Below are 17,804 nucleotides of genomic sequence, written 5' to 3' on the forward strand. Positions count from 1 at the left end.
AACCCCAGTACCCCCGTTAACCCCAATTAACCCCATTACCCCCATTAATCCCAATTAGCCCCATTACCCCCAGTACCCCCATTAACCCCAATTAACCCCATTACCCCTAATTACCCCCAGCATCCCCATTACCCCAATTAACCCCATTACCCCAGTATCCCCAGTACCCCCAGTATCCCCACCACCCCAATTAACCCCATTACCCCTAATTACCCCCAGTATCCCCATCACCCCAATTAACGCCATTACCCCTAATTACCCCCATTAACCCCATTACCCCCCCACTCCATCTGGCGCCCCCTGGCGGCGCTGCCCCACCTCGCAGGCGGGCGGCAGCAGCGCCCGTGCGCATGCGCAGCCTCCGGCGGGTTGGCGGCAGTGCGCCTGCACAGGGCTGGTGCCGGCGTCGCGCATGCGCTGTGGTTTGGGGGGGGGTGGGTGGTCTCTTCGCGCATGCGCGGTGCGTGGCGGCCGGGCCGGCGGGAGCTGGGTCGCCTGTGGAGCCGTGAGCCCGCGGCCGCCGGTGAGTGAGTGCGGGGGTGGAGGTGGGCGAGCCCTGGGGTGGCCACGGGGTCGGGCGGGGGGGCAGCCCTGAAGTTACTGTGGGCCTCCCGGGGGAGACCGTGGGGGTCACTCCCGGGAACTGTGGGAGCAGTCCTGAGGTAACTGTGGGCCTCAGGGGATCTGTGGGGCCGCCTGAGGTAATTGTGGGTCCGGGGGTATCCGTGGGGCCACCCTGAGGTAATTTTGCGCCCTGGAGCCACTGTGGGGGTAGTCCTGAGGTAACCGTGGGCCTCGGGGGGGCCGTGGGGCAGCTCTGAGGTAACTGTGCCCCACCACCACCTTGCCCGCTTGGGAGACTGTGGGGATAGCCCTGAAGTGAAATTGTGTCCCCCTCACGGGAAAAGTATAGGGGTCACCGCCCCGGTAACCTTGGGGCAGCCCTGAGATAAATTTGAGCCCCCATCCCAGGGTAACCAAGGGGCTCACCCCATTAACGGTGAGGGGAGATAGTGGTGTACCCCCCAGACGGGCAGGCCTGGGATCCCCATCCCAGGCACCTCGGGGTGCTGTGAGGATCCCTCCTTGCACAGTGACCCCCACCCTGGGCTGCCCCCCAGTTACCCAGGAATACCCTTGGGTAAAAAATAAATCAGGCAAGGCTTTTGACAGAAGCCAAGACCATACGGCAGTCAGGTCTCACAGTGTTTAACACTTTCCGAGCCCAAAGGGTGGCGAGGCGTGGCTGCCTGGAACAAAGAAAACGCTCATTTCTGCCTTTTGTTTCTGCTGTGGCTCTGCTGGCACGACCTGGACATCGGACAGCTGGCTGAAGCAAAAAGACCCCGACTGTGCATGGGGCTGAGCGCATCCGCCTCCAAAGGCTTGATTTTAGGGTGGAGGTGCCTGTGATTAACTTGGTGTTAATACAGCTGGAGGCCAGTTCTGCTTCCGCAGTTTCATCCGAACTGTCATTTGCCACTTCACAGGAGCGCAGTTCAAACCCCGGCAGGTTTTGTCTCAAAATAGCCAAAATAAAAACCTTTTTTTAAAAATTATTTTAAATTGTTTGTATCCTGTGCTGCGCGTTACAGAGCAACAGCAACGCTGACATGTCAGGGCTTGTGACACCAACCTGCTCCAGTAACTCCTGCCTAGGAGAAGTGAGCGATTTGAATCTTGGTGGAAAAGCTCCACAAGTCTTATTAGCTGGTGATTTCTATTTTTAATTAATTTAGGTGCTGTCTGTATTTCTGTGGCGCTTTACAAGAAGCAGAAAGCATGGCGCAACATTTTTGGCAAAGGGCTGTGGGGAGTAATTGCTGTTTTGGGCAAAAGCTTATGGGACAGCTCGTTTGTCAGGCTCCTAATTGTAGACCTCGAGTTTCTTACCTGGTACGCGAGGAAGAGGAGGAAGTGCTGAATTCACATTGGATTTAGCAAAGATGTTTTCACACCTCTCCAGGCTGACTATGCCAGCTTTTCCCTTCCGAAAATGAGCGGCACGGCATGTTGTTCAGAGAGATGTTCTGCTGCGTAGAAATACAGGCTCTGCTGTTCCTGAAACCCCAAGTTCGTTAATAATTTGTGGAATTATCAGGACAGGTCCTTTCTCTGGTGTGATTTAGCTTGTAATTAACCCGTTCAGACTGATGCTGTTAATGCTTGCTGTGGTCCTGTGTTTTCTCTCTCCGCAGGCTCCATCCGTTTCCCATCTCTCCAGGATGAGAGAGGTTTGGGTTCGGCTTTTCCCCTCTCCCTGTAGTTGATAGTTTCGGAACCAGAGGTGATGCTGGAGTCGAGATGGCAGACAGCGTGAAAACCTTCCTTCATGACCTCGTCAGGGTGAGTCTCCACGTTTCAGGTCGTCTATCGTAGGGACAGGTCTCGTTTCCTTCGGTGATGGCGGATCTTCTGCGGGGAGCACCCTCCTTCCTACATCAAATTAAAAAATGTGAAGGAAAAGGGGCTCCAGATGTGTTTGAATCGGAGACGTCAATTTTGTAAAGCAGAGATACCTGTAGGCAAGCTTTCCGCTCACCTATGATGGTTAGATTTGACGTGGCTGCGTGGGATGTGTGGCTCCCCAAGTGTTCTCTAGACTAATTTCCTCCCGAGATGGCTGTTGTGCGGCGTGTCTGTTGCAAAGGGCTCGGCGATGGTGCAAGATGCTGCTGAACCTCAGTTCAGTGAGTAAACTCAGTGCTCCCATGCCGTCTTGTATTGTCCAGGTGTAAATAGAGGCTTAAAAACATTCATGACAGGGCACTAAGAAGTAACTTGTTTTCAGAAATAACTGGTTTTCAGAAATTACTTGCTGGGTTTGATCTTAAAGATCTGAAGCGGGAGGACTTGTGTTGTTTCACGATGCTCTCGCGCCATCTATAAAGCAGTGGGTAGAGCAGCCAGCGTAATTAATTTCCACCTCATCAGGTACCAGCAGCAGGATGCTCTGCCGTTTCAGAAACACATTTGGCATCAAAATTTATCCTGTTTGGTCAAGAACTGCGTGTATCGAACTGTCACGTGGGTCACCTGGGTAGTGATGCTGTCCCACTCACGCTAGCATCCTTGTGGTCTTTATTTTGAAGTGAAATTTCGATAACGATGGCTACGATATATTTCTGGAGTCGGAAATCACTGCCCATGGAGTACTAGGAGGTGGCATTAGGAGTCTCTTAAATGAGTAAGGGAAAGACTTCTGGGTGCTTTCCTATTAACAGGTTTGCACGGACGTGGCGGCTGCAAGGATGTTTCTGGGACAAGGACAGATGCTTTTACTTGTAAAGGAGTAAGCATCAAGCTCATACATACAGTCAGGCCACAAAGACTTTGCACATCCTAAATATTGTGTGTAATTGTATTTTATTTGCCTTAGACATGCTGGCAGGGGAGGGAGGGCTTTCTGCCAGACAGAAGAAACGGGCTGTGAGAGATCTGACTCTGGCTTTTGCCAGGGTTATAAATAGCAGAGATTGGATGAGAAATCACACCTTTAAAAAAAAATAAAAAATAACACTACTTCTAAAGATGCTGGAACGTGCAGTGATTTAGGTCACCGGGCCGTGGAAAATAGTTGGTGTTGCCGCTCCAGACCTTGGCTCTGGCTGAGCCTGGCGCTGGTTTCCCCTGCTAGCCTGGCTGGCCGCGTGAAGTCCCTTCCCGTAACCGGGATCGGCTACATCCCGTTTCCCCCTCTTTCTGGGGGCGCAGAGTGTGACGCCCTCCCCTGGTGTCCACAGGGAATTAAGGACTCCATCTGGGGCATCTGCACCATCTCTAAGCTGGACGCCCGGATCCAGCAGAAGAGGGAAGAGCAGAGGCGAAGGAGAGCAAACAGCGCGCTCGCCCAGCGGAGGTTTCACATGGAGGAGAAGAAGCAAGAGAAGTGAGTATGGAGCCTGCCGAGTCGTAAATCAGGTAATTCCCAGCTATTTCAGGCAGGGAGAGAGCGAGACTCTGCCCGGAGCTTCGAAGAGCCCGATGAATTGCAAAACCTCTTCAAATCATAGTGATTTGGCAGTGCTTGTGCTTTTCTCCTGAATATCCATTGTGTCGCAGTTGTCTGGCTAAAAGGGAAGTTGAGGTAAGTGTGGTTTAAGAAGTAAAGCCATTATTGTTACCCGCACTTGGCAAAGATCTCCATAAAAATACTGGTCGGAACCGTTAGAGACCTGCGACCCGGGTGTCAGCAAAAGCAGAACTCCTGGTGTACATTTGCAAATGGTTCGTAAACCCAGTTGCAGCAAAGCGCCGAGCCAATAAATATGAAAAACGTGACGTGAAATGCCCTTTTTCCGCTCCGTGTAATGAAACTGGAGCTGTTACCATGAGATGAGAAGTCAGACCTTTTATGTTGTGTGACAACTAAGAACATGTAATTTCTTTGAAATAATAATAGAAGGTATGGAGCTATACAAGCTGAAAGAACGTGGATTTCTGGGTTTCTTCCTGAATGCTCGTGGTAGCCACAGAATTGGGGAAGAGAGAGCAGCCCGGATCTGATTTACACATCTGGGGCAGATCGAGTAGCTTTTTTCCCCGGCCTCGCCGTGTTCCGCAGCCGTGTGTAGCGGTTGCATCCACTCAGGCTGGAAATGCCCGAATTATATCCGTGTGGGAGCAAAACAGCATCTGTTCTTGCGTCTGACTCCCAAACCGTGCTGAGATGTTTCTCCGCTGCCCTAATTACAGTCGGGCTGGCACTTAATGCCGTGACGTTTGGTCGGTATTACATCTTTCGAGATCTATTTACAAATTATTCTGACTAGCTCGGCAGCAGTCTGACTTAATGTCGAGATGATAGAAAAGTCTCCCATGATCCCAATCCTGCCCGGACCGTGAAACTTCCTGCAGATGGGCTGCCCTTGAGGAATTATATATATTTTGGGGGGGACTAAACAGTCAGGTTTTGCTGTTTTCCTTGTAAAGTCCTTTTGGGAGCAGAAGCTGTCTGTGCAGGGATTTCTTCTGGGATTCTTGTGTTTGGATAAAATCGGGCACGTAGCCAGCATTATCTGCGACGTTCCTGAGGCGTCGAGGACGGAAGCGGTCGTCACTTGTCGGGGGACGTTTGTCTGGGCGCTGCGACCTTAACACATCTCTCACCCGCCTCTCTCCTGCAGTGAACCCCGGATAGTGAGCCGGATATTTCAGTGTTGTGCCTGGAACGGAGGTGTATTCTGGGTGAGTGGATATTTTGGTTATTTTCAATATTAAAACCCCCAGGTTTAATTACAACGCCAGCGTCCTGCTGTCACGGCGAGCCATCAGCCATATTTTAAGGGACCCGATACGGGATACAGGGCCATAGACTCTCTTGGGAAAACCGTCCGTTAAACCCGAGCTGCTTTTCCGAGTCTTTGAGGCTGCTCTTCGCCTGGATATTCAACTCCAGCTCTGCCATGGTCGGATATTGCTTTTTTATATTGATATCTTACCACTGCTGTTTCACGAGGCTAATCCTTAACGGAGCGGACGCTTCGCAGCCTAATAAATTACCGCCTTTGTTTTTCCATCAGACTGTGGCCAGGTACGAGGAGTCAGGGCGGAAATGTTAAAGCGCTCAATTATAGGTTTTGGCTGTGTTTAAACAGAAATCCTTGGTTCTCTGTATTTACGGATGAGTAGTTACACGAGGAACACCTCACCAAGAACCCTTCTTGTTTCTTTTTCCCCCCGTAGCTTAGTCTCTTCTTGTTTTACCGAGTGTTTATACCCGTCCTTCAGTCGGTCACGGCACAGATCATCGGTAAGTCCCTTTCCCGTTCACTTTGGGGTCGGAGATTTCTCCTGTCCTCAAGCGCTACGGTTGGGAGAAGCTCCCGGCGGTGCAGAGACGGTCGTGCCGGGAAACATTTGTGGTGTGAAAAAGATGTTTCCTACACTGGTTCCTCACGTGTTTTTTCCGTGTCCATCTTTCGAAGGTGACCCTTCCCTACATGGCGACGTCTGGTCTTGGCTGGAATTCATCCTCACCTCCATTTTCAGCGCCCTCTGGGTCCTTCCCCTCTTTGTGCTCAGTAAGGTTGTCAATGCCATCTGGTTTCAGGTAGGTGACGGGAACACGGACCGCGCGACAAGCTAACGAGGGGGTGGGAATTTCCTCGTTAAGGCTCGGTTGGCGGTGCGGGTGGCAGCCTTTTAGCCCGAAAATGGGCTCCGGGGTGTTCCTGGCGGGCGAAAGCAGCTCAGTAGCATCGTCATTTCCCTCAAGCCCCTATTTTTTTATTTTTTTTTCCTTTTACAGGACATCGCCGATCTAGCGTTCGAAGTTTCCGGCAGAAAGCCTCATCCCTTTCCCAGCGTCAGTAAAATCATCGCTGACATGTTGTTTAACCTCTTGTTGCAGGCACTTTTCCTCATCCAGGTGAGATTCGAGTCACGCACCCAAAAATAACCCTCCGCCATGCTGGGTTGCCCCGCATTTCGCTCTCAGGCGCTATTCTCCCACAAATCCAGAGCACCCCTTATTTTTGGTTTTGTTTTTTTTTTAATATATATTTTTATTTCCCCAGGGGATGATCGTGAGCCTCTTCCCCATCGATCTCATCGGCCAGCTGATCAGCCTCCTCCACATGTCGCTGCTCTACTCGCTCTACTGCTTCGAGTACCGCTGGTTTAACAAAGGTGAGGGCTGGCGGGGTGGAAACTTTACCAGTTTGAGGTTTGTTGGGTTTTTTTTTTTATGCGAGGCTGAATTTTCCCTCGGTTTTGGTGCGGAATGAAACGTTTCCAAGGGTTTTTCCCCTCCCCGTGGGGTTCATTTCTTGCCAGGAATCGAAATGCACCAGCGGTTATCCAACATCGAGAGGAACTGGCCCTATTACTTTGGCTTCGGCTTACCGCTGGCTTTCCTCACGGCAATGCAATCCTCTTACATCATCAGGTGAGTCGCCGGGAGGCTGTGCGGCCCCTCCAGACCCTGCCTGCGGCCTTCCTCCTCCTCCCGAGGATGCTCACCGAACCGTCCCGATGCCTTCAAATCCTTTTTTTAATTTTATTTATTTTTTCCCCTTTCCAGCGGTTGCCTCTTTTCCATCCTTTTCCCTCTCTTCATCATCAGCGCCAACGAAGCAAGGACCCCCGGCAAAACCTAGTGAGTGTCCCCCTGCCCCGCCAGCCCCTACTTCAGCCTCAGCCACCGCTCCCCAAAACCCCACGGGGGGTGTTTTATCCCCCCCGTGTCGGGAGCTGACAGGCTCTCTTCCCTTTCAGCCACTTCCAGCTCCGTCTCTTCTCCCTGGTGGTTTTCCTCAGCAACAGACTCTTTCACAAGACCGTTTACCTTCAGTCCGCCCTGGGCGGTGCTTCCTCCTCCTCCTCCTCCGACCGGCTCCTCTCCCCCCAGCCCTCCCCCGCCAAACACACGGCTGCTCCGGGGCACTGAGCCACGACCCGACCCCACGGGTGGGGGGCACACACACCTACGGCGAGGGGGGGGTTTCTGCGCCTCCCCCGGCAGGGGCAGGACCCAGAGCTCTGCGTCTCCTCTCCCCCACGCCGCGATGGATATTTTGGGGGGGAAATCTGGATTTTTAAACCTTTGTGAGTTTCAAAAAAGCCGGCTCGTGCCCTGCGCTTGTTTTATAGCGGACTCTTTTGTATGTTCTGCCCGTGCCATCTCCCCGCGCTGCCCTCGGGGACGGTTTGTGACACCCCCTCCCCCCCCCACCGCCCCGGGGGGCTCCGGCCGCCCCCCCCCGCCCCCCCCTCCCGTCGCTCCGGCCCCGGTGTTGGGGGGGGGGCGGTGTATTTCTGGGGAGTTCCTGCCGCAGTGGAGCACAGCGTTGCCCTCCCGGTGCATGTCCCGTTTCTGGGGGGGGAGGGGGGGAGCCGGTGATGTTCAAAAACCGAAACCCTTTTGGGTTCTTTTTGGGCCGGTTTATCAACTTTTTCTCGAGTATTTTCATTAAACGGAGAAGTCACGATTTGCAGCCGTCCTGCGCTGTCCCTGTCTTTAAACCGGGCGGGGGGGGGGGGTGTCCCTGGGCGGGTCCGTGCCGGGATGGGACGGTCAGTGCTTCCCTCCCCCCCGCCCCGGGGTACCGGGACCCGCCGTGCGCCGCCGGCGTGGCGCCACCCACGTGGCGGGGACACCCGCTTCCGCATCCGCCGACGTGATGCGCCTCGCCCCGCCCTCTCCCGGGTGCCCCAAGTCCGGACGGACACGTCACAGCTCGTTCTCAGCCAACCCCGCCCGTCCGGCGTTCCGCCAATCGGAAGGCGCCGTACGTAGCCCGCCTCATCCCGCCCTCGGCTGCGTGCCCGGCGTCGCGGCCAATGAGCGCCGCCACTTCTGGAGTAGCGTCGTTGATGGCCAATGGCAAGCGGGCGGGGCGGGGCAAGGGTGGGCCGCGGCGGCGGGCAAGGGCGGCTGCGCGGGGCGAATGGCCGGGGCGGCGGGGCTGAGCGCGGTGCCCGGGTGAGGGCCGCGGCCTGGGGGGGCCGGTACCGGGTGGAGGGGGGCTGCCTCGTGCCGAGGGGGGCCCGGGCCCGTGGGGCGGGGGCCTGTGGGGCGAGGGGTTGTGCGGTTATGGGGGGCCTGTGGGGTTGTGGGGTGCCCAGGCCTGTGTGGTGCCTGAGGCTGTGGGGCCAGGGGTTATGGGGGGCCTGGGCCTCCTGGGGTGCCTAAGCTTGTGGGGTGAGGGGCTTGCCCGGGGTTATGGGGGGCCTGTGGGGTTATGGGGGGGCCGGGGCTGTGCGGTGAGGGGCTGTGGGGTTATGGGGTGCCCGGGCCTGTGGGGTGAGGGGCTGTGGGGTTATGGGGTGCCCAGGCCTGTGTGGTGCCTGGGGCTGTGGGGTGAGGGGCTGCAGGTTTATGGAGTGCCCAGGCCTATTGGGCAAGGGGCTGGGGGACAAGGGGCTGGGGCCTTCTGGGGTGCTGGGGCCTTCTGGGGTGCTCAGACTTGGGGGGCTGTGAGGTTACAGGGTGCCCAGGTCTGTGGGGTGAGGCACTGCTGGTTGTCAGGGGCTGGAGCCTGTGGGATGTGGACCGATGGGGTGCTTGGGGGTGCCCGGGGCTGCTGGGGGGCGAGGAGTTGTGGGGTACCTGGAGGTGTGGAGAGGGAGGTGCAGCATAGGGGGGGCTCATGAGGGGCACAGTGTCTTGTAGGACACAGATGAGCTCAGAGGGGCTGGTGGCGAGAGCGGGGCCATAGTCCGCAGCCCAGGGACGGCTTTTCTTCCTTACCACGCTAGTATCTGGTGACTGGCCGGGGGCTGCTGGTTCCCCTGGTAGCTGTGGCCTTACTGGGTCCCCCAACACCCCGTGAGTTGCCTACCAGAGCTGTGGAAATCAGGGTGCCAGTGGTACCCCCGGTGCCAGAGCCACTCGTGCCTGGGAGGCACCTGTGTTACATCGTTAGTAGCTGCTGCTCGTTATCCCCAGGGGAACTAGGAAATAATTACAACACAGGGTTATTTCTGAATCAATTAGCAACGAATGCGTGCAAGTCAGGATCGCTTCTAGGTCCCAGACAGACCCAGGCCCGGTTTATATTTTATTTTTAAATCTCAGCCTGTCCAAATCTGCCCTCCCCGGTGTTGTAACTCAGACACGCGAACTGAGGATTTGTCCACCAGTTCTGGGACTGAACCTGCAGGGAGTGGTGGGGTTTTTTCCTGGTTGATTGGGTAAAGAAGTATTTTAAAGAAATCAGAGTGTTCCGAAGAGTAGAAAGATGTTATTTGGCCACAGTTTCACTTCCTTGATGTCTAATATCAGGATTTTGCTGGCTCTTCCTCCGCCCAGGGAGGTTGAATTAAACAGCAGAGTCGTCTGATATAAACAAAGCTGGTTAGCATAATGCTGGGATGTATATGTTTAACATAAATAATTCAAAACGGGAGCAGACAGGAGCCGTTCAGACCTCCTTTATGTGAGAAAGCAGCACCAATTCCTTGCATTCTCCATGGATTTTTTTTTTTTTTTTTTTGTGCCTCGCTTGCAGGTGGTGGTTAAACTCCACAGACCAGCCAGGGAAAATGTAGTGGCTTTGCTAAAAGCTTACACTTGGGTTTTGTTTTGTACACAGAGAAACAGACGCATCCTCTGCCCCGAAGAAGTTCTGGTCTCTGTAAAAGAAAGCAAAACCTCATCTGAGACTCGGGGCAGGTGAGGATGGGAGGCGAGGGGAGACACGGATCGGCGAAAGCATCTGGTGGGGGTGAAGGGTGGGCAATGACCTCCTCGGGCAGGAGTGGCATATTTAAGGTCCTGTTTCCTGAAACGATTAGAGAAATCGTGGGGCTGGGAGCCGGCTCGCTCTTTGATCATCTTCCTTGTGCGTTTTCAGGTGTTCAGGCATCCTCAAATCTCTGCCTTTGATGTGAAAATGACCAAGTTAGGGTTTCTCCGGCTGTCCTACGAGAAGCAAGACACTCTGCTCAAGCTCCTCATCTTGTCGATGGCAGCTGTGCTGTGTAAGTCCGCGTCCTGCCGCACCGGCCTTGCGGCCTTCCCTCAAACAGGGACCCTGGGATGGAGCCACCTCTGCTCCTTCTTCTCTTCTTTTATAGGTTGCGAAGCTCTCCTCTTTCTTAAGTGAACGCTCTTATCCTTTCCTTCAAAAAACATATCTTTCTCTATCTTTCCAATGACCAGTTTGAGACAGAAACAATTTTAATCAGTCAAAGCAGATGATAAACCTAATAAAACTCTGGCTTGCTGAGTCCTGTAGATTCACTCTGCCCTTTTTCTGCATTTGCAGCTTTCTCCACGAGGCTTTTTTCCGTCTTAAGATTTGAAAGCGTCATCCATGAATTTGACCCGTAAGTGTTTTCCTCTCCTCTCGATTTTCGGGGGCCTGCTGGGTTTTTCTTTTCTGGAGCGCGTGGAATTCAGGAGGTGTTTGCTGGGCTCGAGTTAATCCCCGTTGAGGATGAGGGATTCGGAGGGTGGTTTTCAGTACAGCTAGTTTTTCCTCTTCTAGACTCAAAATTCACTTTCTACAGCCTGGATCTAAGTCACGGTAATCACCCAGCACCACTTTTATGCTGGGATGTGGTTATTCCCTGCCTGAGCAGGGCATGACCGGAGAGAGGTGTCCACAGCCCAGGCTTGCTGCTGGTTGAATCAGGCGCGAAGGGGAGAAGTTACCTTTGCAAACCTGCTTTTAAACCCCCTGGGAGGAGGGATGAACCTTTGCAGCCGTGGTTTGCGGCACTCCAGGGAAATCGGACTAATTCCCTCTGAGTGGAAAATGCGCAGGCGGCCCTTACAGTCCTATCGTACCCCTAGGCGCTGGTGAAGGGTATCCAAACAGGTGCTGAATTTGGTACATAATTGCCTGTCAAAAGCCGCCTCATTTCCTAAACGCTCGTTGAGGACTGCGATTGTAACCAGAGGAGTGGTGAGCACTCCGGATGTGGAGATGCTGAGTGCTTGTCGCTGTTACAGGTATTTTAACTACCGCACAACCCGCTTTCTGGCGGAGGAAGGCTTCTATAAATTCCACAACTGGTTTGACGACCGAGCGTGGTACCCCTTGGGCAGGATCATCGGTGGGACCATTTATCCAGGTAAGCCGTCAGGCTTCTGCTGAGCCCAAAACGCACCTCGCACCAGGGAAAACGGGGAGAGGGGCAGGTAGTGTACGTGGAACGGAGCTGGGAGAGGAAGGCAGCTCAGGGGATGCCCTTCATGGAGGCATCCTGGGCAGCAGCGCCTTCCCGGCGAGTCTTTTGGCTGCTCTGCTTTTTAATTGCAAGCTAATGACCTCCGGCGCTGCGAGCAGATTGAGAACACCCTGCTAACCGTGTCGTTCCTGTCCCGCAGGCCTGATGATCACGTCGGCGGCGATTTACCACGTGCTGCACTTCTTCCACATCACTATCGACATCCGAAATGTCTGCGTGTTCCTGGCTCCCCTCTTCTCCTCTTTCACCACCATAGTGACTTACCACCTCACCAAAGAGCTCAAGGTGAGGGGACGGTCAGGGCATGCCTTGCAGGCTTTCATTTCACTTTGCGGAGGCTGTTTGCCTTTGGGAAAGGCAGCTTGCGGCTCTATTGGAGGGGTTTGGAGGTGACACCGTGCTGGTCAAAACCCAGAACTGCTGGGAAATGGGAGATCTGGTTTGAAATTTCATTTCAACACTCAAATTTTTATTCCTTTGAGGCACATCCTTGTGTAGTACGGCATGATAACAAAAGCCCTAAAAAACAGCGACTTTTTCCACCCTCCGGCTGTGGTTTTTTTCCCCCAGGACGCAGGGGCAGGACTCCTTGCTGCCGCCATGATTGCGGTTGTGCCCGGCTACATCTCTCGATCTGTTGCTGGCTCCTACGATAACGAAGGTGAGTTTGCGCCGCTCGGAGCAGGGAGACCCTTAACGACTCTTGGGTGCTGGAACATGGCGGTAAAGATGCTGCAGGGCACCGTAGAGGAACCATCCTTTCCCAGCAAGCCCCGCCAGGTCCCTGTGATTTACTTACCCGATTTTTGGAGACCGGCAGTTGTTCCCGGTTGAGAAGGAGAGTGTTTCCCAACTCCAACTCATTCCCCGAGTGTCCTTGTTTGCAAGTCAAAAAAAGTTTTGCCACCTCCACGAAGCCGCCGCATGGCTCCCCTGTGGTTTTATCTCCGTTCCAGCAAAGGCTTTGGGGCTGGCAGAGGCAGCAATCTCATTGTCGATGCCTAGGGCAGAAGGGGATCCAGGTTCCTCTCCTGTAGCTGGGAGTAAGGAGTCGCCGTGTCCGGAGGGGCTAGCTGGCGTGGCTAAAGGAGGCCGCGCGAGCTGTTACCTACAGTAAGACACAAACATTGCGACGTTTCAGTCTAGAAATCAGATATGAAACCCTTTTCCCAAGCCTGGCTCTTTGTGCCAGGTGCTGTTCCATCTTCTGGTGGAGCAGCAGCAGGATTTCTCTATCTATTTTTAACAAGATTGAGTGCCCTGGGTGCGCCCCAGAGAATATTTTGATGTTTCAGGGCTGATTTGAGAGCTTGCTTTGGCCTTTCCATTTCCTTCCACCCAGGTATCGCCATATTCTGCATGCTGTTAACTTACTACATGTGGATCAAAGCTGTCAAAACCGGCTCCATCTATTGGGCAGCGATGTGTGCTCTTGCCTATTTCTACATGGTAAGCGTTCCTTCTCCTGGTGCCGAGGTATTTCTGACTCCAGGGACCGTTCTGGATACAGTGACCAAAAATACACGACGTGCCCTTCCTGCAGCCTTGTATTCGGGGAGGTAGAACCTTTGTGAAGGGCTCTGCGTGAAGATGGAATGGATGCTTTCTTCATTCGTTTCCGCTTCTCAAAACTGGTGGGGTTTTGTGTGGGGTTTTATTAATAGCGTTGAAAAATCTGGGGTTTCGGTAGCTGTGAGGTGAGGATGCCCTTGGAGGGAGCAGATCTCAGCTGGGTGACAGATCCCACGTGTGATCCCAGGAAAATGAAAACCTGTCGCGTTTGACCTCCGCTGTGCGACCTGTTCAATCCTGGAACTTGTGGGGTTTGTTTGTTTTCTCTCTTGGCAGGTCTCCTCGTGGGGTGGCTACGTCTTTCTGATTAACCTCATCCCTTTGCATGTTCTTGTGCTGATGCTGACCGGCCGCTTCTCCCACAGGATCTACGTAGCCTATTGCACGGTCTACTGCTTGGGAACCATCCTCTCGATGCAGATCTCCTTTGTTGGCTTCCAGGTGGGGACCAGAATGACGTGCAGACTCCGGGACGGGTATTTCTCAGGTTGTAACAGAACAGCAGCGAGTTGGCGCCTGGTTTCTCTCCTCGCCTTTGCCGTTGACCTTACAAGCGGCTGCTGGCTTCTCGGTCCAGCTCCCGTTAGGCTGATTTGTTGGGACCTGTGGTAAAGATTAGCTTTTGGAGGTGCTGGATGACTTTCAAAGCTGCTAACGACCTTCATGGCACCGGTTACCTTTCATGAAAATGTTTCTGGTTTGGGGTGAAGGAAACGCTTGGGCCAGCGTGCGTCTTGGCGTAGCGGGGAAAAACACCTGCGTAGCTCATGTTTTCAAGAGGATCGGCTTAATTTTCTGCTTGGATTCTTATCTGGGAATCAAAGCTGATGTAAGAAAGTGACTCAGGCCAGCTGTGCCACCTGCAGGGAGGGAACAGTTTCCTGTGACTCCGGCACTGATTTTGCTGAGAAGCGATTTGTAAAAAAAAAAAAAAAAAAAAACAAAAAAACAACAAACCAAAAAAACCCCCCCAATATTGGGCGCAACCGCAGCTTTCGTTCTCTGTAGCTGATCCTGCTCTCTCCCGCTTGCAGCCTGTCCTCTCCTCGGAGCACATGGCTGCCCTTGGAGTCTTTGGCTTGTGTCAGATCCACGCCTTCGTAGACTACCTTCGGAGCAAGCTGAACCCGCAGCAATTCGAAATCCTCTTCAGGAGCGTCATTTCCCTGGTTGGCTTTGTCCTCCTCACCATTGGGGCCGTGTTGATGCTCACAGGTAGCCCGAGATGGTGACGATGGCGAGTGTGTTTCACCACCGGCTTTTCCCTCCCTTCGTTCCTTTGAAAACCGCGTAATTTGTCAATCCCAATTCTGCAGCTTCCCTTTAAGGGGGAGGCTGGGACCTGCTCCGATTTATACGTAGCAGGAAAATAGTTCAAAAGCAGCTGTGAGATCTGGGGTGGGGGTGACACGAGGCAGAGAGAGAAACCTGGCGCATGCTGGGGACGCTGAGCTTCAGAAACTGAATGTTGATCTGTAGTAGCGAAGAGATGCTAACAGTGTAGGTGGGGTAGGGGGAGAAGTATTTTAGGGTAAAATTGCTCTTTATTTCCTTTGTAAAATGGCAGGTTTTGAGTAACAGAGATGTCAGACGAGATCCAGGATTGCTCATTCAGCCTTGCACGCACTTCCCCTTGTGAGAGAACGTATCGGCGTTGCTGGAACCGAATGTGACTTTTTTTTTTTTCTCCTCTTTCCCAGGGAAAATCTCCCCGTGGACGGGGCGTTTCTACTCCCTGCTGGATCCTTCCTATGCAAAGAACAACATCCCCATCATCGCCTCTGTCTCCGAGCACCAGCCCACCACTTGGTCCTCCTATTACTTTGACCTCCAGCTTCTCGTTTTCATGTTCCCAGGTGAGCCCAAGTGCGGATGTTGTCAGACCCCGATTTATTCAGTCACCGGAAGGGGTTTGTTTTTTCCTGGCTGCGTCCGCGGCCTCCCATCTCCTTGCCGCGCTGCGTGCCTCTGCCAGCCAGTTTATATTTCAGGTGAACCTGACTCGTTTCTCTTTCCTCTTTGCAGTCGGGCTGTATTACTGCTTCAGTAACCTCTCGGACGCCCGCATTTTTATCATCATGTATGGCGTGACCAGCATGTACTTCTCTGCTGTGATGGTGAGGGCATGAGGATGACGAAATGGTCTTAATGAAGCTGATTTAATTTCTTTTTCTGATCTCGATGATGGTTCTTCCACCTTGAGTGGGTCAAAACGTTTGCGAGGCTTTTCTCCCTTGCTCAAAACTGGTTTATTCACCCCTCCGTGCAGCTAGGGAACGTGATGTTCACCTAAGATTGCCCAAGGGTGTTAAATCGAGGTGATTTCCGCACTTTGGCCAAATTCGAGGATTTCAGAGAAACCTCCCTCGGGGGTTTCTGAGATGGTGGCAGCTCCCAGTCTGCACCTGCTAAAAAAACCCAGCAACGGTTTTACCTCGAGGCTGATGTTTCTGCTGAATTCAAGGTGCTGAACAAGCGATGGCATTTAATGTCCCTCTTCTCTCGGATTTCTGCCCGGGTTTCTTCTCCGACAGTTCTGCTGTTGCCCGTAGGTGCGTCTTATGCTGGTGCTGGCCCCGGTGATGTGCATCCTGTCCGGCATCGGGGTTTCTCAGGTGTTGTCCACCTACATGAAGAACCTGGATATCAGCCGGCCAGACAAGAAGAGCAAAAAGCAACAAGACTCCACCTACCCCATCAAAAACGAAGTGAGCGTTGGGCTGGTTCAGGACTGGGGAGAAGACACCTGGTCCTGGTTGGGGACAAGTGAAGGAGGCTGGTGGTCTCTTCCCTCCAGCGTTGACCCCGATTTGTTGCCCCAGGTTGCTAGTGGCATGATCCTGGTCATGGCTTTCTTCCTGATCACCTACACCTTCCACTCCACCTGGGTGACCAGCGAGGCCTATTCCTCCCCATCCATCGTGTTGTCCGCCCGGGGTGGGGACGGCAGCAGAATCATCTTTGATGACTTTAGAGAAGCTTATTACTGGCTGCGTCATAACACGCCAGAGGTAAATGGGGGGTAATTTGGGTGGCAGGGACCCAAATTGTCTGCTGAGGTGCTGACAGCACGTCTGGCGCTTGGGTGCAGGACGCAAAGGTGATGTCCTGGTGGGACTACGGGTACCAGATAACTGCCATGGCCAACCGGACCATCCTCGTGGACAACAACACCTGGAACAACACGCACATCTCCCGTGTCGGTCAGGTAGGTCCTTCTCTTGCCCCACCACCTTGCCCTGCCTTTCTGGGGCACCACGTGGCGTGATCGATGCTGCGTCTGCTCTAGGCCATGGCATCGACGGAGGAGAAAGCCTACGAGATCATGAGGGAGCTGGATGTCAGCTACGTGCTGGTGATCTTCGGAGGCCTCACCGGGTACTCGTCTGACGGTAAGATCTTGCTCTGAGCCAGGTCAGACCCGTCCATGGAGCCCATGGTGCCCATGAAACGCTGGTGGCTCTCTGAGTAGCAAAGTTCCACCTTCAGCTGCAAAGTGGAAACGGCAGCAAAATGCTCCTCTGACAGCTGCGTGTACCGTTTCTGCTCGTGCCCAACCCAGCTCCTCACTCTTTGCCTCCCAACTCAACCCCTCGCTCGCCCCCAACTCAACGCTACTCTTTGCTCTCCCCCAACTCGACTCCTTGCTCGTCCCCAACTCTTTGCTGTCCACCTTTCAGACATCAACAAGTTCCTGTGGATGGTTCGGATCGGGGGCAGCACGGACACGGGGCGCCACATCAAGGAGCACGACTACTACACCCCCACGGGGGAGTTTCGGGTCGACCGCGAGGGCTCCCCGGTGCTCCTCAACTGCCTCATGTACAAGATGTGCTATTACCGCTTCGGCCAGGTCTACACCGAGGCCAGTAAGTCCCCAAAACCACCCGCCGTGGGGGGTGACGCCACTTTTGGGGCGCCTGGCCGCGCCCCCAGCGTCTTTGTGGCGCTGCCTGTACTTTGCCCTCTCCTAGAGCGACCGCCGGGCTACGACCGGGTGAGGAACGCCGAAATCGGTAACAAGGACTTTGAGCTGGACGTGCTGGAGGAGGCGTACACCACAGAGCACTGGCTGGTCCGAATATACAAGGTAGAGCCCCAGAATGAGCCTGAATCCCCCAAATTTGGGAAAAACCGTGAAATTTCACCTAACCCAGCTGGTTTTTACCACCCAGGTGAAGGATTTGGATAACCGCGGCTTGTCGAGAACGTAGGAGAGCCTCCACCGGCCACGCCGCGCACCGCACTGACCCAGCCTTTGCCTGTGAAGCAGAAATATTTTGGGGTTTTTTGTTGTTGTTGGGGGTTTTTTTGGGGGGTGGTTTATTTTTGTTTTATACCATTTGTAAGCGTGCAGGCAGCGGTGGGACGTCCCTGCCCGTCCCTGCCCACCGGGGAGTGATTTTTATATGCACACGGAGCAGTCGCCAGATCAGAAATAACGGCTTTAACCGGGGGTTGATTAACGGGAACTACAAACAATAATAATTAAAAAAAAAAAAGCGCTATTTTGGTGGTTTGGGGGTTCTGCTGGTTTTGGGGGGAGGTTTCCTCCCCTCTCGGTGCTCGGGGAGAGATTTTGGGGCCGTTTT

The 17,804-nt window shown here is 53.8% G+C and overlaps 2 protein-coding genes across 3 annotated transcripts; both read left to right on the top strand.

Annotated features, from left to right (window-relative positions):
* Window positions 1–246: 246 nt before the first annotated feature.
* EI24 (EI24 autophagy associated transmembrane protein) lies at window positions 247–7,590 on the top strand. The gene is made up of 11 exons (XM_054803191.1): window positions 247–523; window positions 2,199–2,346; window positions 3,744–3,889; window positions 5,127–5,187; window positions 5,686–5,752; window positions 5,928–6,052; window positions 6,251–6,370; window positions 6,519–6,630; window positions 6,778–6,889; window positions 7,025–7,099; window positions 7,219–7,590. Exons 2-11 carry the CDS (start codon window positions 2,305–2,307, stop codon window positions 7,388–7,390), a joined length of 1,032 nt encoding a protein of 343 aa, XP_054659166.1. The 5' UTR covers window positions 247–523; window positions 2,199–2,304; the 3' UTR covers window positions 7,391–7,590.
* Window positions 7,591–8,341: 751 nt separating this feature from the next.
* Window positions 8,342–17,720, top strand: STT3A (STT3 oligosaccharyltransferase complex catalytic subunit A). 2 transcript variants are annotated; one of them, XM_054803177.1, is made up of 19 exons: window positions 8,342–8,425; window positions 10,038–10,117; window positions 10,299–10,425; window positions 10,713–10,773; window positions 11,402–11,523; window positions 11,780–11,925; window positions 12,211–12,301; window positions 12,983–13,089; window positions 13,489–13,653; window positions 14,247–14,427; window positions 14,913–15,068; window positions 15,238–15,329; window positions 15,765–15,920; window positions 16,035–16,223; window positions 16,304–16,420; window positions 16,502–16,604; window positions 16,893–17,081; window positions 17,187–17,302; window positions 17,388–17,720. In XM_054803177.1, the coding sequence occupies exons 3-19, from the start codon at window positions 10,338–10,340 to the stop codon at window positions 17,424–17,426; spliced, it is 2,118 nt and encodes a 705-aa protein (XP_054659152.1). In that variant the 5' UTR covers window positions 8,342–8,425; window positions 10,038–10,117; window positions 10,299–10,337; the 3' UTR covers window positions 17,427–17,720. The 2 variants fall into 2 exon arrangements, with proteins under 2 accessions (XP_054659152.1, XP_054659151.1); XM_054803176.1 differs by lacking the exon at window positions 8,342–8,425 and adding an exon at window positions 9,120–9,271.
* Window positions 17,721–17,804: the final 84 nt, after the last annotated feature.

Source organism: Grus americana, chromosome 24 (assembly GCF_028858705.1).
Source record: "Grus americana isolate bGruAme1 chromosome 24, bGruAme1.mat, whole genome shotgun sequence".
NCBI lineage: Eukaryota > Metazoa > Chordata > Aves > Gruiformes > Gruidae > Grus > Grus americana.

Coding starts and splice junctions, on each gene's coding strand:
- STT3A (XM_054803177.1), top strand. CDS start 10,338: ATGACCAAGTTAGGGTTTCTCCGGCTGTCCTACGAGAAGCAAGACACT. Junction 16,224..16,303: donor TGCGTCATAACACGCCAGAG/GTAAATGGGGGG, acceptor GCTTGGGTGCAG/GACGCAAAGGTGATGTCCTG. Junction 16,605..16,892: donor CACCGGGTACTCGTCTGACG/GTAAGATCTTGC, acceptor TCCACCTTTCAG/ACATCAACAAGTTCCTGTGG.
- EI24 (XM_054803191.1), top strand. CDS start 2,305: ATGGCAGACAGCGTGAAAACCTTCCTTCATGACCTCGTCAGG. Junction 3,890..5,126: donor GAGGAGAAGAAGCAAGAGAA/GTGAGTATGGAG, acceptor TCTCTCCTGCAG/TGAACCCCGGATAGTGAGCC. Junction 5,753..5,927: donor GGTCACGGCACAGATCATCG/GTAAGTCCCTTT, acceptor CATCTTTCGAAG/GTGACCCTTCCCTACATGGC.